The 25,877-nt window shown below is 39.8% G+C and overlaps 1 protein-coding gene across 8 annotated transcripts in view; it reads right to left on the reverse strand.

Annotated features, from left to right (window-relative positions):
- Positions 1-25,877, reverse strand: part of DHRSX (dehydrogenase/reductase X-linked) — a 233,550-nt gene that overhangs the window by 66,227 nt on the left and 141,446 nt on the right. For all 8 annotated transcript variants that reach the window (XM_030572022.1, XM_030572014.1, XM_030572059.1 and 5 more), the window contains one exon: positions 11,627-11,728. In XM_030572022.1, coding sequence (XP_030427882.1) covers positions 11,627-11,728 — 102 coding nt within the window. The remainder of the gene's footprint in view (positions 1-11,626; positions 11,729-25,877) is intronic.

Below are 25,877 nucleotides of genomic sequence, written 5' to 3' on the forward strand. Positions count from 1 at the left end.
CACTTTGCCATGGGGTTTCAGAGAAATTTGCCAACAGCAGAAGAATGCTGAATCTCAGGGATGCTTGGAGGAGGAGTATTCTCTAGTGGGCAGTGCCTCTTCTGGCCATTAACTTCAAGCTTGAACCCTTCACCTTCAACCTGTCTCTGTCCCAGTCCTATTTCTTCTCCCCTATTCCTCATCCCTGTCTCATTCTCTTCACTTAGCCAGATCTAGTGTCACCCCTCACCATACCTCCCAGTTTCCTTGCCCAGACAGACCCAGTTCCCCAGCTCCTGATCTGATCTGTATCATTTCCCCCACTCTTACCTCCAATAATCTTCCTCTCCCCCACTCATGTTCCCCATCCCCAATCTCTGTTCCTGGGCTCCTCATCCAATCTCATTGTGCCTGCAACTTCTTGTCCCTGTTTCTTTGCTCAGCGTCCCACCCCACTACTCCAGCTCCTCAGGGCTGTCTCTCCTCCCTGCTGCTGCACAGTTCCAGTTCCCTTTGCTCAGCCAGTCCTAAACTCCTCCCATCTCAACTCCCATTTTCTCTCCCTCCTACTGCAGTTTCTGCTCACCCAGACTCCTTGTCCTAATCTCTTTCCTCCCTCCCTCTTCCCTCAAAGGGTCTAGCTCTTGTTCCCTTTGTATTTGAATGAGTCAGCTTCCTCTTCCATTCTGCTTTCTCTGCATGGGGGTCAATGAAAACACAGGAGAGACAGGCTCCCTGCTCTCAGTTCAACTGCCCAGATCTGGACCTGGCACAGCCTGCAGTAGACCAGTGGTAATTGCAGGAAAGTCTTGCTTAGCCCTGAGATGGAGCAAGCATAGTGCAGATGGAATCTTCAGGGAGATTAGATGCTAAAATCTAAGATGTCTCTACTGAGCATGTGTGAATTGCCATTTTTCAAAGGCTTATAATTTAGCCAAACTGGGGTAGATTTTCACAAAGATGGCAAAAGGCACATCTGACACAAAGGACACCCCCTGCCAAGTTTCAAGTCCCTGCTCCAAAGCATGGGAACACTGGAGAGATTTTTTTGTTTTTTAAAAAAGGTTGCTAGATTTTTTTACACTGGGCAAAATAATTTTCCCCTCACCTCCTTGTCAGAAACAGCTGAACAATTTTGGCTGAAATTTTCCAATAAAATAAAATAAATAAAAATCCAGCCTGAGGCTAACACACAATATCGAAAATTTCAGCCTAAACAGTTAAGTAAGGCAATGTTATAAACAACTGAAAACAGGGTCTTATAATGAGATGTGTCAGGCAACCTTAATAATAGGTGGTGCGAGCAGTCCTGCCTATAGTAACTGCATCCACAGTAGAGAAGATTAACTTACCTGTATAGTTAAAATGGTACAACTTTCTAGCATAGACAAGGCTTAGGTTTATCAGGTGCGGGGGCGGGGGAGAGGGAGACAGAGAGCCCAAATGCAACAAACTGAATGCAATAACTGAAACTCATCAGGTTTTTGAAAAATGAAAAGCCTATAAATATAATATTCTCCTTAAGGGCTGATTTGATTTTTGACACATCTGAATTCTGCCATGGGGCATAACAGAGTGTTGATTTATGTGTATAGTGAAAATACATAAAACCCAACCTGGCTTTCTAGAAAACACAAAAAACAAGTTACAAATTCATATTTAATTTTAATACATTGTTTTATAATGGATTTTTTGTCATAAAAACAAAATAGAGCATTCTTGGTTGGGTCTGGCTGCAGAAAAACATTTTATTCCTGAAAATACATTCCCCCCAGTGCATTATTATTCAAGACAAGCATTCACAATCTCAATCAGAAAACAGATAAAGCAGCCACACCATCCTACTTCAATAAGAAATGCTGCTAGATGGTGAAATTTCTTATTGTGTGATTTGCATTAAAAATAAATTAATATAGAACAAAATGAAAGGGTTTGGTAAAAAATAAATTATGGACCCAATCCTGCTCCCACTGAACTGAATTGCAAAAGTCCCATAGACTTCAATAGATTAAGATTAAGCAATACAGCACATCTGCAGCTGAGCTTTGCATCTATGTTCTATTGGTCAAGCTGTCATCATTAATTTGCAGCTGAGACATGAAACCAAAGGTGGTGAACTTGTCACCTGTGGAGACAGATATTTACAATTTCATAGAGTGTTTGACATCATGGGATGAGAAAAATCTGTTAAACTAATTAGGAAAAAACAAGACTGTGCTAAACAAAAAAGTCAGGATTTCAATGTATGCGATGTGGATTCTCTGACTGCCAGGACTATCCTGAGTGAGCAAGTTGCCACTGTTACTGACTTGTTATTATAATGAACATATAGACCTTTTAGAATAGTTCTGATATATTTATCAGGTGAAGTTTGTACATATCATTTCATCTGACAACAATACCACTGAAGGATGCAGCTGCTGGATACAGACTACTATTGAAAATCTGGGCACTTAATTTAGATGTCTACATTAAGAGCTGAGCTTGTCTGAAAATCCAACCACTTATGTGGGAGACTGAATGGTAGCTGTTAGATGCAGAGTATGTCTGAAAATCTAGCTCTCCGTGAATCTCACATTTATACAACAAATTAGTGTTACACACAAATATCCTTATGCCTCCTTCAGTGCTGCCAATAATACATGGAAGACCCTCTTTGAGCTAATCCAGAAAGTCACTATCTTCTCCTCCTTCAAAGTTCTCCCCTAGACCCAGCTCTGCCATGATGCCTGTAAGAAATCAGCTAATTAACCACCGGGTGAAAGGCAAGTGGGGCTAGTTGGCTCTGAGGAAATGTAGGTGGTAATATAGGGCATAGGAGATGAAGGATGGTCTTGTGATTAAAGCATTGGACTAAGATTCAGAAGATCTGGCTTCAATTCCTGAACCATAGATTTCTTGTATAACCTGGGGCAAGTCACTTAGGCAAAATCTGTGCTCATTGAAGTCAATGGCAAAACTCCTCACTGACTTTAATGGGGTTTGGATTTCACCTTAAGTTTCTTTGTTTCTGTTCTCATTTGTAAAATGGGGATAACTATACTTCCTTTCTCCCATACTGTCTATCTTGTATATTTAGACTGTAAACTCTTAGAGGCAGGTGCTGTTTGTTTCTATGTATTTGTACAGCACCTAGCACCATAGGTGCCAACTCCGGGGAAAAATTAGCAGGTGCTCTGCACCCACCAGCAGTCAAGCTCCCGTGCCCCCTGCCTCACCTCCTCCTCCCCTGAGCATGCTGCATCCCCGCTCCTCCCCCTCCCAGCGTTTCCCGATGCCTAACAGCTGTTTGGCAGTGCTTAGGACTTTCTGGGAGGGAAAAGGAGGGGTGGGGATGCAGTGCGCTTGGGGGAGGAGGCAGAGAAGAAGCAGAGCAGGGACTTGGGGGAAGGGGGTAGAATGGGGGTGGGAAGGGGGCAGGGCTGGGGTGGGAAAAGGTGGGATGGGGCAGCTACTTTGGGGAAGAGGTGGAATGGGGGTGTGGTGAGGGTGGCGCAGGGGCAGGAAGAGGCAGGGAGGGTCGGGTCAGGGGTGAGGGCCGAGCACTCACAGGGCAGAGGGGAAGTCGATGCCTATGACTAGCACCATGGGGCCAGGATCTTTACTCAGGCTGCTTGGTGGCACCATAATATAATATTAATAGCTAAAGTAAGTTGTAATTTAGTAATACATTTTAGGTGTATACAAATCGTATGTATATTTGATTGAATCTCTTTGTCCCCTACCCATCATATATCAGTTTTCTTCTTAAGGTTTGATCCTGTGAACTACTTAAGCATGTGAGTAACGTTACATAAGTGATTAGTCCCCTTGTCTTCCATGGGACTACTCACCTACATAAAGTTATTCATATGTATAAGTGTTTGCCAAATCAGAGTCTAAGTGTGTATGTATATAAGTATGTATGCATATATATGTGGTATATACACAAGCACACTTGCATAACTCATAAACATATCTGTCTCTATAATTTTGATTGTATCATATAGCCGTACTCCACAAACAAGCAGGTTTAGAGAGGGTTACATATTATAATAAGAAATAAATTTCTGCACTCACCTACAAAATGTGCAATGATGAATTTCTGAACCAGTCAATAGTTCACAATTATTGTTTGATTTTAAAGCCTTAGAAAGTGTTCAGCCTGAAATTCATTAGCTTAGTGATCTGCCTAGAATGGGCTAATATTTTAAAATCTCTCAACCTCCAATTCTACCAAGAAATGGATTCAAGGTCTTGTCGATTTCCCTTCCTCCCCAACCCAGTGCCAAAAAAGACACTCAGGTAGTCTCAAACAGTATTTCATTGTCCCTCAAGACTGGCAATTTGTATCTAATCATCTTTGATGGTATGTGTGGATACTCTGTTTTCATTAAGGTTGTTGTAATGTCCCCATTACTTTTACTGATCAGTGGAATCACTCACCACAGCAAAAGAATAAAATAAAGAAACAAGTGTATTTAAAATATATTGAAAAGCATTTGTAGCATACAAGGAAGACAACTGTCAAGTTGGTATGGAAAAAAAAGATCTCTTAAGTGGGAAATAATACCATCAATTTACAGCTCTAGAGATTTCCATACAATGACACTGCCAGATCCTAAGGTTTTTTAATACATGCCTCTTCTATACGTGATTACTATTAATTTAACATTTATATTGTGGTAGTGCCCATAATGTGCCGCATGCTTTTCAAACATACAAAGGACACAGTCGCAGTCCCAAGAAGAGTTTACAGCCTGAAAAGACTGTGGTGTTGATACCCAAGACTGAATTGTAAGTCTAGATGATAAACTGCACTTATTATGCACCTTTAGTTAGTTAATATTTTATCAGATTTTTTTTTAAATTACAAATTCCTCTTTTAATAACTTTGTAGACTGGCTATTTGAGTTACATGATGTTTTTCATGGAAGTGTAGGAAAAAAACGCACATTAGCTCATGTGTTATATGCCAACCCAAATAATTTTTAAAAACTTAAATTGTTTGTTTAAGCAATGTACCATTTGCATTTTTTAAAAAAATATTCTTTCCTTTTGATTCACTTTGAAAATCAACTGCTGAGCATGAATGACATGGAATAGCAAAGAGGAGCCCGGGAAGCAAAGTAAAAAGCATAGAAATGAAAGGGCTGATGTATGTTTGCCAAATGAAATCACACATTTTTTCAACACGCTTTTCCCCCCTTAAATTAACACCAAAATTATGTTATGATAGCATTCAGGTTCTCATTTAAATCAGCTATAGCAAGGAGATGGATGAGATTGCCTCATTGCCCTTATCTCATCCCATTTCGCTTTGGAATGGCTATCCTTTTGGCATGAGATTTCCAAAAGAGCCTAAGGGAGTTAACTGGTCAAATCCTACTGAATTTCAATGGGATTTGGGTACCTAATTCCCTTAGGCTCTTTTGAAACTCCCAACTTTGATATAATAAATCAAAATTGGATTAGATCTGTGCAATGGGATGAGTTCTAAATGGCAGATCACATTTCTAAAGTACCCAAGTAACTTGGCTAGATCCAGAAAGGAGAAGAAGGCTCAACATTGTATCACTATGGTAGGTGCTGTGCAGCCTCATGGAATCCATGGCTCAGGTTAAGTGCCCACAATGCATGGGGAGAGTCAGATGCCCAAGAATGGGATTCACAGCCATGACATAGTTAGGAGTGGAAACATAGGTGGGCCCCAACTTCTGGTGGACAGGCAATGACCGACGGTCTGACGTCACAGTAAATCACTGATATTGTATATAATATTGTATATTATTATATATTGTTGCATATCTGGCTGCGGCCAGCCCCACCCACCTGGCCAAGGACATGTCAGGGCAGATCGCTGCCAATGGGGAGGCAACAACAAGGGCTGGGTGGTAAAACAGCAGAGCCCCTTTCCTGCTGATATGATGGGGATGGCCAAGCCAAATCTGAGTAGCATTGTGATCTGGGGCATTGGCTCCTGCTCCCAATCCCAGGCTCCACCTGACATGGCAGACTCTACATCCAGGGGGGAGAAGCAGGACCCCGAGCACCACATCTCAATGTCATTTAAATTTGCCCTGGCAGCCTGGAAGGGGCTCCACCAGTACACCACCAGATCTGGTTGCTGCCTCCTGACTGGGTGTAATGCATCCCAGCCTGCCCATGACCAGGGGTGGGGTGTGTATGGTGGGAGGGTGGTTGGCTATAATCAGATTGGCTGTGAGAGCCAATGGGAAGACAATAACCAGAGCTGGGTGGCGTAACAGTGGAGCCCCTCCCCTGCATCAGTGATGGAGAGGTGGTTGGGCCAATGAGCGGCATCGTAACCCAGTACATGGGCTCCTGCTCCCTGACCCAGGCTCCACTCTGTTCTCCATTGACAAAGGTGCCAACTCCATCTCATGCCATACAGTTGCTTCCTCCCCATAGGGAGAGGTGTGCCCTGCTCCTGCCCACCGCTGAGGAGAGGGATTGGCCAAAACCAGGTTGTTTGGGAGCGAAGAAATAATCAGCAAAAAGGGAGACAATAACTGGAGCTGGGGGGGAGGGGAAGGGTGCAGAGTTGGAGCCCATGTTGATGGGGAAGCGGAGCTGAGCAGAGCAGTTTGAGGCAGCAGCAACTGCATTAAAAGACTGTGCCCCTCAGTGGCCTGGCTCAACGTTGACATTTTTTTCAGATTTGGGTGAGCTTAGGTGCTAATTGTGTGGGCCAAGGTTCACCAGTGGCTCTTGTCCCTGGTTCAAATCAAGAGGATTTGCCAAGGAAAGAGGCATGGTCTAAGCCCCAACCCTCAAAGGCCTTAGGGAGGTACCTCATTCTGCTCTCCTTGAGTTGGACAGCCAAGCCAAGTCAGACCTTTCTTGTTTAAAACAAAAAAAAGAAAAAAAGAAAGAGGAACTGCTCCTCCTCCCCCCACCCAAAAAAAAAAAAAAGTGTTCAGTAGTTAAAGGACTCACCCTGGACGTGAGAGATCCAGGTTCAATTCCCACCTCTGCCTGATCTGAAGCATGGACTTGAACCAAGGTCTTCTCCCTCCCAGATGAGTCCCCTAACCAGTGACTTCTGTGGTGGATCACTCTGAATAAAATATGTATAAAATATTCAGGGACTTGAATCCAAGTCTCCCATCTCTCAAGGGAGTGTCTTTACCACTCAGCTATAGAGTCACTCTCACTGTCTCTCTGGCCCAATAACTTTTATTTAAAGTAAATAATGTATTAAGTATGTGTGTATAGATAGATACATGCATAAACCCAGTATAAATGTATTGCATAATCATACAATTACATCATGTAAATATGAATAATGTATAATAAATGAAACTATATATTTTAAAGTTAAATATTTCATTTCAAGCAACTAAACTAACTTAAAGACCTTGTGAGACTGGAATAAATAAACTAAGTAATACTCTGAAGTAATTTATTTTGCATTAAATCTAACAATATTTCCGAGCATTACTCATTCCCCATTTTACGGTCCTTGATCATATAATTCTTAACTCAGTAAGTGCTCTGCATGCAGAACTCCTATTAAAGTCAGTTAGGGCCTGATACAAAGCCCTCTGAGCCCCTCCTCCGGCCTTCATGCAAAGCTCAGCTGGAGTCTTTTCTTTATCTCCAAAGGGTGTTGCATTGGACACTTAAAAGTGCACCATAACCCATATATGCATCGGAATTTTGCACAGAGAAAAAACTTTCAGGATTTGGCTCTCAATGCTAAACTAAAAATATTTGACAATATAGATAACTCTACAATTTCACAAATGGGTTATTTTAGATCTGCACATTAACAAAGTTTCCCCAGAGAAAATTAATTTTCCACAAACTGCTTAATATTCATCTAAAAAGGTCTGTGTTTTGACAATCAAATATTTTAACAAAAAAACATGCTAACACACATCTTTGTAATCCAATCAGAACCAGTCCAAAGCAGAATGACAGCCGGCATTGCCCTTGTTCTAGTGACTGTTATTTTTGTAATTGAATATGGGAGGCAGAAGAACAACAACGTCTGAGCGTGGAGAGAGGTCACAGACTAGAAACATATTGGTCCCTTATTGCCTTGAAATCTATGAATGAATCATGTTCCCTAAACACAGTACAAATCACACTGAATGGATTTTCAGTGAAGACACTGGAATGCAAAATTAAAAAAGAAAATAAAAATCAATTAGCTTCAATGGCTCTATGGGCAAAATTATGCACTCAGCACTAATCCCAGGTCACTGGGAGCCTCTCTCTTGGTGTCAAAGGATCAGATGCTCACTGTGTTGGAACCCACCGACTTTCCCTTTTAATGTCAGCCAAATGCCAGATTATTTACAGGAGCTAAACCAGATGTTGAACAGAATAGGAAAACAAGCCCCCAAAAGCGGAAGCTTGGTAATTCACCATGTGATTGTCGGAGGCTAACCTAATTATTAGAAGAGAGCCTTTACAGTGGCTCTGGAGATGATTATTCCTGTGATTCTGTTACAGCCTTCATAAAAGGCAAAGTTAAGCCATCCATTTCATTACAGCTTCTGAAAGGATTTTCTTAAAGAGATAATTTATCTGGGCAATAGTAACTGAGCATAAATTAAATAAAACGCCTTTCTTGGGGGTCATGAAAATGTAAATTAGTTCAGGGCATTGTATGTCAAGCCTCTTTAAAGTTTATATTTTGGACTTTGAGGCTTTGGTGTCATATCCCGTTTTCTATTAAGCTCATCAAAGAATAACATTTTTAAGATGATGGACTTTGATGTAATAATCAGGCTCCTTGTTTCCCATGTAGTGATACAGCAAAAATGTAACAGCATTGAAAATCAGATGCTTGCTATCATCTTCCCAAAGCCACTCTTTTAGGGTCTAATCCTTCAAACACAATTATATTATCAAGTGTAGTGATTCGTGCTTTTGGTTGTCCTATAACTCAGTGGGACTAATCAAGGCAGTAACGGAACTACATAAAGTTATGAGCAATATGCTCAGTAGTATTTGCAAGATCAAACATGTATTTCTTACTTCTCTCCCTACTGTTCCTTTGTCAACCTTGTCTCAGATATCAGTGTGGCCTAGTAATTGTGCTTTGGACTGACTGTGAAGATCTGGATTCTAATCCCCGTTTCACTGCTGTTAGTTGGGTGACATTGAGCAAGTCACTTTTCCTCCTTGTGACTCAGTTTCCCCACCTACAAAAAGGAGATAATGATCCTGACCTCCTTGGTAACAAGCTTTGTGATCTACTGATGAAAAACCACTATTGAAGAGCTAGATATTATTATTAAGATGCCAGAGATCAGCTGAATAATTGCATAGTTTATGGACAAATGTTCAAACTTAGGTGCATTATTTAAGCATCTGAGTAAAAGTGGCCTGATATTCAGAATTTCTGAGCATCCATAAATACCACTGATGTCATTGGGAGCTGGACACCCCTGAAAATCAGGCCATTTTTATTCAGATGCTTAAATAAATAATTACTTAGATGCTTAACTTTAGGCATCCACATTTGAAAAATTGTGCCTATAAATGCTTTTTATCTGCTCTGACGAGCAAGAATGTACAGGTTTCAGAGTAGCAGCCAAGTTAGCCTGTATCCACAACCAGAACAGGAGTACTTGTGGCACCTTAGAGACTAACAAATTTATTTCAGCATGAGCTTTCGTGAGCTACAGCTCACTTCTTCGGATGCATAGAATGGAACACACAGGCCGGAGATATTTATACATACAGAGAACATGAAAAGGTGGAAGTATGCATACCAACAGGAAGAGTCTAATCAATTGAGATGAGCTATCAGCAGGAGAAAAAAAACTTTTGAAGTGATAATTAAGATGACCCATAGAAGTTGTGAGGAGAACTTAACATAGGGAAATAGATTCAATTAGTGTAATGACCCAACCATTCCCAGTCTCTGTTTAAGCCTGAGTTAATTGTATCTAATGTGCATATTAATTCGAGTTCAGCAGTCTCTCTTTGGAGTCTGTTTTTGAAGTTTTTTTGTTGTAAAATTGCCACCTTCAAGTCTGTTACTGAGTGGTTAGAGAGGCTGAAGTGTTCTCCCACTGGTTTTTGAATGTTATGATTCCTGATGTCAGATTTGTGTCCATTTACATGGTTGGGTCATTATACTAATTGAATCTATTTCCCTATGTTAAGTTCTCCTCACACCTTCTATGGGTCATCTTAATTATCACTTCAAAAGGTTTTTTTTTCCTCCTGCTGACGATAGCTCATCTCAATTGATTAGACTCTTCCTGTTGGTATGCATACTTCCACCTTTTCATGTTCTCTGTATGTATAAATATCTCCTGTCTGTGTGTTCCATTCTATGCATCCGAAGAAGTAAGCTGTAGCCCACAAAAGCTCATGCTGAAATAAATTTGTTAGTCTAAGGTGCCACAAGTACTCTTGTTCATTTTTCAAGAATGCACAGTTACAGTATGGATGTTCATTTTTACTGCACAGGCTGCAGCTAGGGTGGAAGCTAGCCTTTCAATCCTGAATAGATCTAATAGATCTAATGGCCCCTTCTGGCATACAATTCTATGAAATCCGGAAGTTTTTTCTTCTCTTAAAAGAACACCAAGATCCATTCCACTTTAAGAATCCCATCCATTGCTGTCAAAATTTTGTTCTTGTAGATGACCAGCAGGGGGAGAGGGTTGTCTTTATGGACACTTGCAGAAGAGAAGAACTAAGGAGTTAAGATTTGGCACACGTTTATATTAACTCCATTATAAAACTCTAAATTTTCATTTTAATACTGTGTAAGCTACAGTTTGCTTGCACTATCAAGAGGTCCTATAGTACATTAGTGCATGTAGCAAATCATCTAATGTAATGCAGGCGAAATTATTAGTTTGTTTTGCCCTCAGCAGGGCAGGACAGTTGTATGGGAGGAGGAAACAGTGTGGGCCCTTTTGGATTTCTCGATTTCCTCCCTTGTGTCTTCACTGACAGACAGTTCAGGCAAATAACTGGGGGGAAAGAAAAAAGTGCGTGAGCACTGAAGGGTTTGGACAATAGCCCCAAGTGAGTGGGGAAGAGGCATGGGTTTGTTGATGATTTGTTTCTGGTTAAATGCTTATATGAAAAGTTCCCTTTATAGCAGAGTGCTTAGTACAAAGGGGGCTTTTTAAAAATAAAAATGCCAGAAGAAAAAAAATCTCTTTCTGGGCTGGATCCTGAAGACACCATGGTTATAAAAACATTAGATAGTTAGAACTGCTAATCTTAGTGTTCAAAAATATCAAAAGTCAGTCCCCAAAAATCTTGAGATTTAAAAAAAAACAAACACACAAGTTGGGTTTTTTATCTGCCTTTGGATTTTTTAACTTTTAGGGTCACATTTTCCAGTTTTTTTCCACAACCATGAGGCCTAGAAACTTTTAAAAAATGAATGCTGGAATTCTCTTTCGTGTCTCCAGAAGCTTGGGCTTTAATTAAAAAAAACAACACGAGTATCATGACACTTGCACTACAATCAAAAGAGCTGGCAAACTTTGAGATGTCTCTTAAAATGTACTGAAGTGCTGACAAGGCTGCAAGCAGTAACTGAGTCAATTGCTATCTTGTTGTTTGGTTCAAATAAAGTATCTGAAATGTGAAGCACATGTAAAGAACCCAGTATGTCAAAATCTTACAGTAAGCATTGAGAAGGTGAAAGAGAACTCACCATTATTCACCAAAACGTGGAGTGGACAATTCTTTGCTCTAAACTGTTGCACAAATTGCCGTATGGATTTCATTGAAGCCAAATCACAATGTAAAAACTCCACTGGAAAGAAACAGAAAAAACACTCAGTGAACTCAGTTTACAGTGAAATATAACAAAATACAAATTTATATATCACAATCTCACCCATTATGCTTGAGTGTGACCTACAAAGAAAGGGATTTTAAATAAATATTGGCCCATGCCCTTTTAAAAATTCTTTATAATGTATAAGGAGGGCCGAAAATGTTCTTTTATTCAGATTCAGAGACTTTAAGGTCAGAAGGGACCATCGTGATCATCGTGACTTCCTACACATTGCAGTGTACAGAACCTCGCCCACCCACTCCTGTAATAGACTCAAACTTTGGCTGAATCCTCAAATCATGGTTTAAAGACTTCAAGTTACAGAGAACCCATCATTTACCCTAATTTAAACCTGCAAGTGTCCTGTGCCACAGGCTGCAGAGGAAGGCAAAAAAAAAAAAAAAATCCCAGGATCTCTGCCAATCTTGAGCTGGGTGGAAATTCCTTCCTGACCCCAAATATGGTGATCAGTTAGACCCTGAGCATGAGGGTAAGACCCACCAGGCAGATACCTGGAAAATAATTCTCTGTAGTAACTCAGAGCCTTCCCCATCTAGTGTCCCATCATTGGTGATTTTTGCTACTGGCAGTCACCAATGGGCCACATACATACTGTAGGCAGTCCCATCATACCATCCTCTCCATAAAATAATCAAGCTCAATCTTGAAGCCAGTTAGGTTTTTTCCCCTCCTCTGCTCCCCTTTGAAGGCTGATCCAGAACTTCACTCCTCTGATGGTGAGAAACTTTCACCTAATTTTGAACCTAAACTTGTTGATGGCCAGTTTATATCCATTTGTTCTTGTGTTAACATTGGCACTTAACTTAAATAACTCCTCTCCCTCCCTGATGTTTATCCCTCTGATGTATTTATAGAGAGCAATCGTATCTCCCTTCAGCCTTCTTTTGGTTAGGCTAAACAAGCCAAGGTTTTTGAGTCTCTTCCTAGGAGCCTTTCTCTGCACCTGTTCCAGTTTGAATTAATCTTTCTTAAACATGGGAGACCAGCAATGCACACACTATTGCAGATGTGGTCTCACCAGTGCCTTGTAAAATAGTACTAACATTTCCCTGTCTCTAATGGAAATACCTCACCTCATGCATCTTAGGCCTGCATTAGCCTTTTTCTTGGCCATATTATATTGACTGTTCATAGTCATTCTATGATCATATATACCAGGTCTTTCTCCTTCTCTGTCACTTCCAACTGATAAATCCCCAGCTTATAGCAAAAAAATCTTGTTGTTAGTCCCCCAAATGCATGACCTTGAACTTTGCACTATTAAATTTCATCCCATTTCTATTACTCCAGTTTACAAGGTCATCCATATCTTCCTGTTATGATATTCTGATCCTACTCTGTATTGGCAATATCTCCCACCTTTGTGTCATCTGCAAAAAACTTGTAGCACACACCCACTTTTTGTGGCAAGGTCAGTACTAAAAATGTTAAATAAGATCAGTCCCAAGACCAGTCCCTGAGGAACTCCACCAGTAACCTTCCTCCAACCTCACAGTTCACTTTTCAGTATGACTCATTGTGGTCTGCCCTTTAACCAGTTCCTTAGTCACCTTTCAATTCCCATATTAATCCCCATCTTCTCTAATTTAACTAACAATTTGCCATGTGAAACTGTATCAAATGCCTTACTGAAATCTATGTAGATTAGATCTATTGTGTTTCCTTTGTCTAAAAAGTATGTTATCTTCTCAAAGAAGGAGATCAGGTTGGTCTGGCAAGATCTACCTTTTGTAAAACCATACTGTATTCACCTCTATGTCCTGAACTACTTTCTCTATCAAAATTTGTTCCAAGACTTCGCATACAACCGAGATCAAACTAACAGGCCTGTAGTTTCCTGGATCACTTTTTCCTTTTCTTAAAATTAGGAACTGTATCAGCAATTCTCTTCTCAAAAAGGTACCACCCTCAAGTTTACAGATTCCTTGCTATTGAACTTGCAATTTCATGTGCCAGTTCTTTTAATATTATTGAATGGAGATTATCCAGGCCCCCCATTTAGTCCCTTTAAGCTGTTTGAGCTTACTTCTACCTCACCTGTTATAATTTCTACCTCCATATCCTTATTACCCTTAGCCACACTACCCTACCTCTAAGTTCTTCATTAGACTCATTCAAAACTGAGGCAAAGTATTTGTTCAGGTTTTTCCCCTTCTTTCAGCTTTTGTTTTTCAAGTTCTTGGTTTTTCACCCTCTAAATAATCAGGAATGTCAAGTATGGTCTTCTCTTGTTTTACTAAGGTATCTGTGGAATTGTTCAGAGCATATTTATTGTGAAATATCATACCTTAATAGAAAGAGTGTTGAATCTTTAACAAAAATGTCTTTTATTCATTGTTAATCTGTAATTAAATAGGTGTCAACAAAATTCATAAACATTCAAACACAAAAGAACCAAAATCCTCCCATGTGTTTTAGACAGTCTGATTAAAAATTGCTTCCCCTTTCAGTTGTTCAACTCCCACTCTCTTGACTTTTTTGATGTCACCAGTTCTCTTGTCTAGAATATTACAGGGCAGACGAGACCTGGATGTCTTATGTGAAAAACTAATAACTCAGCTCCCCCTTTGCCCCTCACCCATCAAACTTTTATTTATTCATTCATTTTATTTTTAAAGCAAAACTTTCAGATGTTTTTTATACATCAAAAGGAGGCAGAAGAAAAAAAGTGCAGCCTCCCTTTTTTGCAGGCTCCCTTTAGAAGAGCTATGAAAACTGAATGCCATTTTAAAAAATGTAGACTGACAAACACATAGAGGGGGGGTTCAACTATACTCTAAAGTGTGTGTTCTTTCTTCTCTCTTTTGGTTTCTTACACATAAAACGACAATTTGTGCCAATGACACAGGACTATTAGGCTAGCCGCTTAGAGATTTGAGATTACTATTTATTGTACTGTAACATACTCAGCTTTACTGTAGTCATTAGATGTTTGGCTGTGTGCATGTGTTTTATTACCTTGTACATGTGGGCCACCAGCGTGGTTAGATGTTCAGTTTTGTGTGTGCCCTCTCTGTGTGCTGTTCCAGCTCTGCGCAGACAGACAGTACAACAGACCTCGAATGAACTGCCCGATGACCACAAGATCCACTAAAGTGCAAAGGCACCAGGCCAGATTTATTGTTGACAAAACACTGTAATAGCACATGGTAGACGCTACAAGGATACTAAGACATTTATGACCATGACAATGGACACAGCTCAGTGAATGGCGGGACTTTCCACTGCCCACTTGGCAGGACAAAGACACTCCCCCTGAGATACATCTTTATATCCTGATACAAACAAGTTATGTTTGTACTCTTTGACATAATCAGTTTCTGCCCCTTGACGTGGCTAGGTATTACCTGGTACACGTTGGTTTAGTTAAAGCATTTTTATTACTTACTGTTATTCTGACCTTATCTTTTAGGAGGGGTCAGTATGTTTCTGTTATCCAGGGGGAATGTTTTTGTACCATCCTTGATATCGGGATGTTCTGGTACCACTTGATATCAGGGTGAGTACTCTGTGCCTAGCACTTCTTAGGGATGTGTATTTCTGCAATATCAGCTCCCTTCTTGCCTGATTCTGTGAGTAGGTCCTGCCTCATACCAGGACTCTGATATGAGGGCTTATGTTTCAGGCTTTCCTCCTGCCACAACTCATTGTTCCCTTGCCCACTTATTCATCTAATCCACATGTTTGATATGATCATAAGATAGACTGAGAGTTCTTGGGGTATGATTGTGTGTACAGAGTGCATTACAGCTAAGCCCTAACCCCTGACTGGGGCCTCTAGGAACTCCAGCAATCCACATAAAAAAAACAGTAATAACACATTCAAATTCATTACAGCAGAATACTTTTCCAGTCTGAAAACAGCTTTACAACTTCAGACATAAATGAAGTTTCCAAGTGGTTGTCAATTATGTTAGACTATTGTCAATAACACTCTATATATGGTTAGGCTACGTCTTCACTATCCACCGTATCGGCGGGTAGCAATCGATTCCTTGGGGATTGATATATCACGTCTCATCTAGATGTGATATATCGATCCCTGAATGCGCTTATATCAATTCCGGAACTCCACCAACCCCAAAGGAGTTGCGGAGTCGACATGGGGAGCCACGGACATCGATCCCGCGCTGTGAGGACGGTGAGTAATTCGATCTTAGATACTTCGACTTCAGCTACGTTATTCACGTAGCTGAAGTTGTGTATCTGAGATCGATTTTCCCCCGTAGTGTAGACCAGCCCTTAGATCTGGCTGCTTTCCTTGATTTTATTTGTATATTGTATTTGCAAGTGACAATGAGACACAACAGGCAGCATATTTCTAGAGGATTACTGCACACTGAAAGTGGATACAGCCATTCCTTCTTTGGCCTTCTTGCTGTATAAAGCCACATGAGCAATGCTATAATCTCCCAGGTAGTTACTACCTGTTGTGTTCTGTTACTTAGTAACTAATAATGTACGGTTATAACTCTGAAGAGTATTGACTACCATCTCGATCCTTCCTTTATGTGTGCAAACAGAAATATCAAAAAATACTCGGAATCTACTGTAGCTTTTTATTTCTCCAATTGGCTCTAGCGCCCCAATAGAAGAGAATTAGGAAAAGAATGGTCACCTCTTCCATGGGAGAGATATGCATGCACCATGAAAGGAGGAGTTCCTTTTAATACAATATAACAACAGACACAAAGCACTTGTGACTAGAGCTGAGCAACACTTTTTCGGTGAATAAACTATACACCAAAAACCATTGAGTTCATTGAACGTTTTGACCAGACTGAGAAATCGCAATGGTTCTAAAATGTTAAAACAAAACATTTCATTTTGACCCAATTCAAAATTTTAACAAAAGCAAAGGGGAACTAGATTCACAAAATGGCTTGAGGGCGGTGAGGAAGAAAGAACATCATCATCCTTATAGTCTTTAGCCCAGTGGGTAGGGTACCCACCTGGGATGTGGGTGTTCAATTTCCCCCTCTTAACTAACGAGGAGAAAGGTGAATGCGTTAACCACTGGGCTTTGAAGTATTCTGCCATAGGTGTTTCTCAGTCCTATTGAAGCGGTTTTGCTTTTTATAAGTAATTAAATAGTCATTGGAGCAGGAACTTGATTTTGGGTCTTCCACATTCTCAGAAAGGGTACTAACCACCAAGCTATAGAGCCAGTCTCACTCTTTTCCCCTGGACCAATGACTATTCACAGCCATTCATAGCAGCACTTCATAGTCATTCAGAATGACAATGACAAACAAAGTATTTAACACAATGGGGCTCTGATCCATGAATGGGGCCTCTGGGCATTGCCACAAGTACTACTAATATTGTTTTCTTGCTTCAGGCTCATTTCTTGGCAAATGTATAATGGTATTTTGTAACTTCGTCATTTTAAAATTCCTTCCGTCAAAAGATCTCAACACAGTTCACAAATGAATAAACTAATCCTCACAAAGTAGGAAACATTAATCTTAGTTTGCTCATAAGGCAGAGAGATTAAGGACCAGAAGCTGACATTCTTACTCACGTGTAGCAGTACCTTACTCTGATAGTAGTTCTAATGAAATAAATGGAACTTTTTGGAGATTAAAGCGCTATTCCACATGAGAATGTCTGAATATGGCCCTAAGTGACTTGCCCACGGTCTTGCAGTGCATCAGTAGCAGAGCAGAGAATAGAAACCAGATCTCCTTTCTCATAGACTCTAGGACTGGAAGGGACCTCGAGAGGTCATCGAGTCCAGTCCCCTGCCCTCATGGCAGGACCAAATACTGTCTAGACCATCCCTAATAGACATTTATCTAACCTACTCTTAAATATCTCCAGAGATGGAGATTCCACAACTTCCCTAGGCAATCTATTCCAGTTTTTAACTACCCTGACAGTTAGGAACTTTTTCCTAATGTCCAACCTAAATCTCCCTTGCTGCAGTTTAAGCCCATTGCTTCTTGTTCTGTTATTGGAGGCTAAGGTGAACAAGTTTTCTCCCTCCTCCTGATGACAACCTTTTAGATACCTGAAAACTGCTATCATGTCCCCTCTCAGTCTTCTCTTTTCCAAACTAAACAAACCCAATTCCTTCAGCCTTCCTTCATAGGTCATGTTCTCAAGACCTTTAATCATTCTTGTTGCTCTTCTGCAGACCCTTTCCCATTTCTCCACATCTTTCTTGAAATGCGGTGCCCAGAACTGGACACAATACTCCAGTTGAGGCCTAACCAGCGCAGAGTAAAGAGGAAGAATGACATCTCGTGTCTTGTTTACAACACACCTGTTAATGCATCCCAGAATCACGTTTGCTTTTTTTGCAACAGTATCACACTGTTGACTCATATTAAGCTTGTGGTCTACTATGACCCCTAGATCTCTTCTCTGCCATACTCCTTCCTAGACAGTCTCTTCCCATTCTGTATGTGTGAAACTGATTGTTCCTTCCTAAGTGGAGCACTTTGCATTTATCTTTATTGAACTTCATCCTGTTTACCTCAGACCATTTCTCCAATTTGTCCAGATCATTTTGAATTTTGACCCTGTCCTCCAAAGCAGTTGCAATGGTTTGTTCTTTTAGCCTGAATAGTAGATTAAAGAATTGCATATTAAGAATCTAAATGATACTGCTAGATTATAACAGTTTTAAGTATAGTCAAATTTACCACCCACATATTTTTTTTTTTAACTACCCTTTAACCAAACACAACATTTAGCAATAAAGATGAGAAAAATGACTGCAGATTAAGGGCTTTTCTACATGGTGGAGTAATGCGCTCTACAGGAGTTGTATTTTCTAAAGTGCACTAATGTGATGCACATTTATTGGTCTGTGTAGAGAAGCCCTTAACCTGCAGTCATGAGTCTTCTACATGTCAGTGCACTCACCCCACTGCGCAGTTAAGCCTTAACTTTGCAATAGCTTGGTTATTTGCCCAATATAATGAGAAACAACAGCTCATGAAGTTTTTCATGTCTAGTAGGTCTGGGCAAAGAAAGCCAACATCAGCTTTGATGGAATACAAACAAAGTCAATACTTCTCCAAATTAAAGCTGATGCCAATATTAGGCAAAAATTATTTTTAACATTTTCAGTTTATCAGTCCATTAGGCCTCAAATCATTCATGTCTCCAGAATTGTTAGCAAGTGTAATTTTGTTTACGGTCTAAGTTTATTAGCATAATAGGTCTTTAAAACTAATCAGTCCTTGGCTTTGCATGTGGCTTTCAAACTCTCAAACAAAAACAGAGCAAGAACGTAGGATTTGGAATTTAGGAAGAAGAACACTAGCAGCTAATGCTGCTGAATCATCATAATCATTTCTAACACTATTCCATTCAGCAGTTCCTTCTACTATTCTTTCACACACAGACATTCACTTCTAGAATGACACATGAGCCTGTATTTCTTTCCTCTGTGTGGATATGTCTGACACTCTGATCTATGTAATACCTTCACTAAAAGCAAAGCAATTACATCTTTGTCAGATGCAAGCTAAAATATTCACACAGAATGAAAAAAAAAATTTGACTATTACTTTGCTGTAAAAGAGTGTAGGAGAATTAAATGTCATAGTCCACTGACCCTCTTGTGTGTTAAATTCAGCTCACCTAACTCAATACTCAGAAAGTTATTAGCTAGTTACATACAAATGGAGTGTAATGGAGCAAAAAGATGACCAGAATTCATTCTGTGCTTATTCACACCCAGACATGCATGTTTGATATTATCAATATTGCTGCTTTGCCCAAAGTGACAAGTTTTTAACATACATTTATTCTATTGTAGCATTTTGCTTAAGCAAGTACTGCCTGTACCTTAACTTCATAACAATGTCTGCTTTAAATCTTCTGTACATCAAAAAAAACAAACAAACAAAATGACTAACAACAAACTGCAAAATGTACATAGCTGAGGACAGAATGGTCATCACAAATCTGGCAAGCACAATCTCACCTGTATCTGTGGCACATCCACCTTCAAACTTTTATCCAGTACATTTGGATGCTCTATGGAAGGTAAGGAGCTTTGAATTTCCCCCACCTCAAGCTAAATGGTCTTAAGGAAACTCTTTGCTCTCCCACCTTTTACAGATCATTAACAAATATAGCTAACCAAAATTGATCCTTGTACAGATCAACTCTTGTTTAAACAGGTTTCTGTAATGTTCTGAGAAGAAAATCCAAACTCACCAAATGTCAAAGTGCACCCTTGTGGTGTCATAATATGCATGCCAAAGTGCATAAGTAGACATTCTGAACTTTCCAAGACAGTATACTGTAAGTCCTTGGTTAAGATCAGTAATAGTGGCATTCTCCAGCCTATTCATTGCAATATGACTTTTGTGGGGAGTGTTTAAGGAATACTGTATTTAGAAATTCTTGGTGGATAATTATTTGCAGATACTTTTTTCCAGAACTGTTTGAACATTGTCTGTTCAAAAGAAACAACTGAAAAAGCAGTTTATAGCGTCACTTCTTAACTACATAGCTTTGACTTACTGTACTAAGAGGGAAGGGGGAAAAAAAACTTTCAGGATTTACATTTCAGGAGTTACTTTAACAAAAATTAAAAGGCTAAAACTGAAAGGATTTTTTTTTTTAAAGTGCAGCTTGACTTACCCATTTTTACCTCCTGTAACTTAACCTTCTTGGTGACTATATTTATATATAAAAAAAGAGTGTAGCAGAATTAAATGTCATAGTCCACTGACCCTCTTGTGTGTTAAATTCAGCTAGTTCTACTGCAACACTTGGTCCTCAAATAAGCAAAATTTAGAACAAGAGCTCTGCTTTCAAGTTCCATCACTAGCAACTGCTCCACTTACTGCCAAAATAGTACCTCATCATAACAGAATCTCCAGACTGATTCACAGTTCAGTCACCTTTCCAGAGCACATAACACAGAATGGTGGTGCAAAAAGTAGTTCAGATAAAGGCTGTGAACTACTCAAGCATTTTTGCCTCAATCTTTTTATACCACAAATTGTGTGTTACTTGAAACAAGCTTTTTTCCCCTCAAAATGTATACATTACAAGTACAGTATGCACGTGTTTCATAAACACGTGTAAATACACTGCCTTGCTATATGATAGTTGCATATGTTTGCAGCTCAATATAGACAGGGCTTGAAAAACCAAGCAGCCACCATCTAATCAGAGGCCTAAACCTACTAGCCAGAGGCAGATACAAAAAATGAGAGGAAGGGATGACACCTGCAAGGTCCAGGGGCAGTCCCATGGTGAGAAAGCTGGGGAAGAAGCCTTGCCTCAGCTGCCTGCAAGAGAAAAGGGTTCCTCTAGGGAGGGATTTTTTCCCTGATTAGTCATAACAGCCTATGAGTATGAGAAGGCCATTACATCTGAAGTTCACTCCTATGGCTGCTGGAAAGCCGGAGCTCTCTGTCCCCTCCCCGCATTCCAGAGCCTCCTGGTTGATGGGTATGTCCCCTGCTTTCCTTATACTCAGGTCCCTGCTGCAGTGAAAGGTGCAGGTGGTCTCTGCTATCCTGCCAGACTCTTGCTTACTAGGAGGAGCTTCTGTAGCTCTGCCCCTTCCCCAGACTGGTTTTGGGGGGTCCCCCTCTCTCCTGGATGTCTTTAGGATCTGTTTCTGACCTTTCTGTAGCTCTAGTGTGAAATTGACAAGGCTTTGTCAAATTTGCAGCTGTCCACAGGGTTCTGAATGGCACCAGAGTGAAAATAACCAGAGACTTAACAGTTTCACTCCGCAGATGTGGTTTGGCAAAAGTAGGTGCAGCAGCAGGGGCACCGGAGTTGCCTGTTAGAAAACTCAGGAAGGTAGCTATGCATCAGTTCACATTTGGAAAATTTTCTCCACAGCCAAAAGGGTTAGAAACAACCTGGACCAAGGATCTGGCATGAAAAGTCCCATTTGCATCACCGGGATGGTACAAAGGGAACTTATAGGTGCTCTAATGAAGCCGCTGAGGATTCCTCTGTCAAAAGGGAATCTCTTGTTGAAAGAAAGAAACTGCAAAAATTGATTGCTTGGAATCTCATCGCCCCTATTACCTGGGAAAGTTTGGTGAATGGGTTTTTGAAACAGTGAGTATGGACTCTTTTCATTCCTATAATTAGCAAGCTGCAAATTGCTTTTTTCCCCTCCACAGTTGACATTCCCTCCCCCTGTGCAGAGGGCCAGCACAAGACCTACTCTATGCATGACTTACATTCCACTTATGCCTGAAAAATAGGGCTTAATGTGGGGCATAAGTGGTGCATTGTCCTTGTAGTGCCTCTTCCCCCTAATAGAGGCGTGAATTTCACTTATAAGCAAAACTTTTTCCAAGCAATGCATAGGTATTTGCCACCAAATACAATACAAAAGAAAAGAAATAGTGATCCCTGCTGATTCTTGTTAGTTTGTTCTCATGGCTGTATAAAATTCAAACCAAGTACAATAACTTAAAAGAACAGGTTCTTGTAAATTGAAGGTAAATAAGGTATGAGAAATTCTCTTTTGTTCCTTCCCATCAAACATTTAAAGTGATTATAGGTTTCTCCAACAATGTGCTAAAAGTTTAAAAAACCTGTGGGGAAAAAAGCTCATCTTTACCCCTTGAGAGGTTGAACAGAAAAATCAGCATCCAGCACAGGTATATATTATTAAAGATGGTAAAAATCAGCAGGGCAGAAGCAGGACAAAATGAAACTATACTTCACAGTTAGCTAGGACTGACACAAAACCAGATTGACCAAATAACAGTCAAGCATACCCAGACAAAGGGCCAAATCCTAAAACGGTGTAAATTGCTGAAGTTCAGTGAGTCAATGGTGCTCAGCCCAACGATATCAGGTGAGGTTCTAGCTCAAAAACTTTGAAAACCACAACCTCTATCATCTCTTTTAAATTTCCCAACTCTAGAGTTGCAATTTGCAGTGCATTCTGGGTGCAAAGCCCAAAAGCTAAGACATTTTAGATATGTCGACACTGGCTCTGTAGATGTAATTTGCAGTGGAGGTAGACATACCTGTACTAGCTCTGATTGAACTAGCATGCTACAAATAGTTTAGCTGCAGTGCCATGAGAAACATGCCCTAGCACGATCCTATCTGAAATCACAGGCACACACTCAGGGCGGCTAGCTGGTCTTGCCGCTGGCACTTCTACTTTTAGCATGCTAGTTCAATCAGAGCTAGTGCAAATATGTCTACACATGCTGGAAATTACACCTACAGCTCAAGTATAGACTTACCATTTGAATCATATATATATTCTATTGATCAAGATTTCTAAAAAATAGAGATATATGCAGGAATAAGAGAGCTGGACAGAGAGCAAGAGGGCCTGGTTTAAAAAGTAACAATCAAGACTTCAGAACCTTTCATGAAAAGTGCACATACTCCAAATATGCACCCAGCTCTTCTCACAAAGTGTTCATCTCTAAGACTTACAGAATTTGTGTTTTCTGTATACACAATGTGCAGTTTGCAAGTATGCATGCACTTATTAAATCAAAACCACTTTTTCTGCTAAGCTCGCAAAGCCTCTAGTCCCCAATTAAGACAAGTTACATACCAGGTTTCAACTTCAGCCATCTTTTTTGTATCCCTGCTCCATAGTCCCTTCCTCCCCCAAAGAGTGTTAGGATTTTTTTTAAAAATAAAGTGATTTCCTTCATAAAAAACATAACAGCCATACTGGGTCAGTCCAAAGGTCCACCTAGCCCAGCATTCTGTTTTCTGACAGTGGCCATTGCCAGGTGCCCAAGAGGGAATGAACAGAACAGGTAATCAAGGTGATCCATCCCGTCGCCCATTCCCAGCTTCTGGCAAACAGAGGCTAGGGACACCATCCCTATACATCCTGGCTAATAGCCATTGATGGACCTATCCTGAAGGAACTTATCTAGTTCTTTTTTGAACTCTGTTATAGCCTTGGCCTTCACAATATCCTCTGGCAAAGAATTCCACAGGTTGACTATGTATTGTGTGAATACAATACTTCCTTTTATTTGTTTTAAACCTGCTGCCTATTAATTTCATTTGGTGACCCCTAGTTCTTGTGTTATGAAAAGGAGTAAATAATACTTATTTACTTTCTCTGTCATGATTTTACAGACCTCTCTCATATCCCCCCTTTAGTAATCTCTTTTCCAAGCTGAAAAATCCCCGTTTTATTAAACTCTCCTCATATGGAACCTGTTCCACACTCCTAATCATTTTGTTTCCATTTTCTGAACCTTTTCTAATTCCAGTACACCTTTATTAAGATGGGGCACCTCACCTAACTCAAAAAGAAAGGGTCCAAACTTCCCAAAAGCATTCATTTTTGGACAGAGACTGAAGAGGAGAAGTTAGCTAAAAAAGTGAATTTTTCAGAAAATTATGGATGTGTGTAAATAGGAGTTTACAATGGACATCTTAATTACAAGCTTAGCTGTAGTATTCACTATATTAGCACATCAGAACTTCCTTTAGATGAGGAAGCTCCCATGAAGATTAGTGAGGTTTATGGATTGCAGGAATGGAGTCAATGCTAGTGATGTCACAGTGCTCACACATTTCTCAAGTTTGGCCATATAAATTCTGTTGTTGCCACTGATGATGCTTCTATTCTCTTGTCTTGGCTGTTACTACGAAGAAGGAGGCTTTACTGAAGTTTGGATTAGATAGATCCTCCTGTAGGTGTAATTTATTGCCCCATGTTCTTGATTTTTTTTTAAACCACACAAAATTATATCCTTAAATGTAGCAGGTCTGCTTATTTAGACTAATACAAGTTAAGACAAATTAGCTGGTAATGGAACTGAAAACATGAATATATTCTTTTCAAAGGAGAACCCAAGCAAATCTTTTCTAGTATGCTGAACAGAAGTTTCTCTACAGAGACAAATACAGCAAATAAGGTTGGAGAGCTACAATAATTCACTCTTAATAAGACCTGTAGTCAACACTGTGTCTAAATCTCACACTTACACCTTCAAGATGGTGTTCAGTTTTAAGATAAGAAAACCATTATATGATGGCAAGATAGTTTTCCCATTGGCTACAACTCCTGGAAAGAGATTACAATACTGGAGAAATACAGAAAGGTGCAACTGTTTAGCCTTTCAACACCACATGATAAGAGCAATCTTCTTTGTGTATAGGCATTATTGTAATACAGCTCTGTATCATCTGCAAAACACCTTGGAGTTTGTGATCTCTGACCTAACAGAAGTAGGTTGATTATAGTTATACGTAATACTTCAAAAATCAAAAATTCTCTTGTGGAGGTCAAATCATTTTTAAACAAATGATTAAAATGCAATATTTTTTCACTCTAGGCAAAGATATCTTAAGGGAGGTACAATATGTTCAAAATTTCTGTGCCCGATTTGAAACTGACAAGACACACAAAGAGACTATTTTCCCTTTAAATTACCTTTTGAGAGTAGAAAGACATGTAAGTGCAAAACACTGCCATACCTGAACAAATGTGGCTTTGGAAAGTGTTTCCTATTCAAGAAAAAAATATGCTAGGTGATTACTTCATCAACAATATATATTTTTTCCTGGCTGGAAATATTGGTACTAGCCTCACAACTATAACACGTTAGAAACAAGATTATCATCATTTGGGGTAGGAACAGGGGGATCTTTAGATTATCTAAATCTGTTAAACAATGCATTAAAAAGTTCACAAGGTTAAAAAAGAATAATTCTATACAGAGGGTGTAAAACCAGAAAGAGGTCTGGTCTTTCTGGATGTGTGTTATGTTTCTTATATAACTGAATCACATGGAAAAATATCAAGCTTCTCCATTTATTTGTACCTTAGTTTAAAGCAGACAAGGGGCTATCTACTCTCTCTCCCTCTTCCTTAAGAGGTTATTGTACATAAAAAGACAGATCAATGTTGCAACCATAAAACATTTTAACCTAGCTCTAGCTTCCTCCCCATTAAGTAAGCCAAACATATTCATACATGCTGCTATACTCGGAATGCCTTTCATTCCACTCTAGTTAGCAGAAGTACTGTAGAACTGATACCTAATTACTATCACGTAGAAGATCTGGAATCTAACTTTTTGTGATGGGGGAGGAAAGAGGTCTTCAATTTCCTTCCCCTTCTCACTGGCCAAGGGAGCATTTCTTTCTCTAAGACAATGAC

The sequence above is a fragment of the Gopherus evgoodei genome, chromosome 1 (assembly GCF_007399415.2).
Source record: "Gopherus evgoodei ecotype Sinaloan lineage chromosome 1, rGopEvg1_v1.p, whole genome shotgun sequence".
Lineage (NCBI taxonomy): Eukaryota > Metazoa > Chordata > Testudines > Testudinidae > Gopherus > Gopherus evgoodei.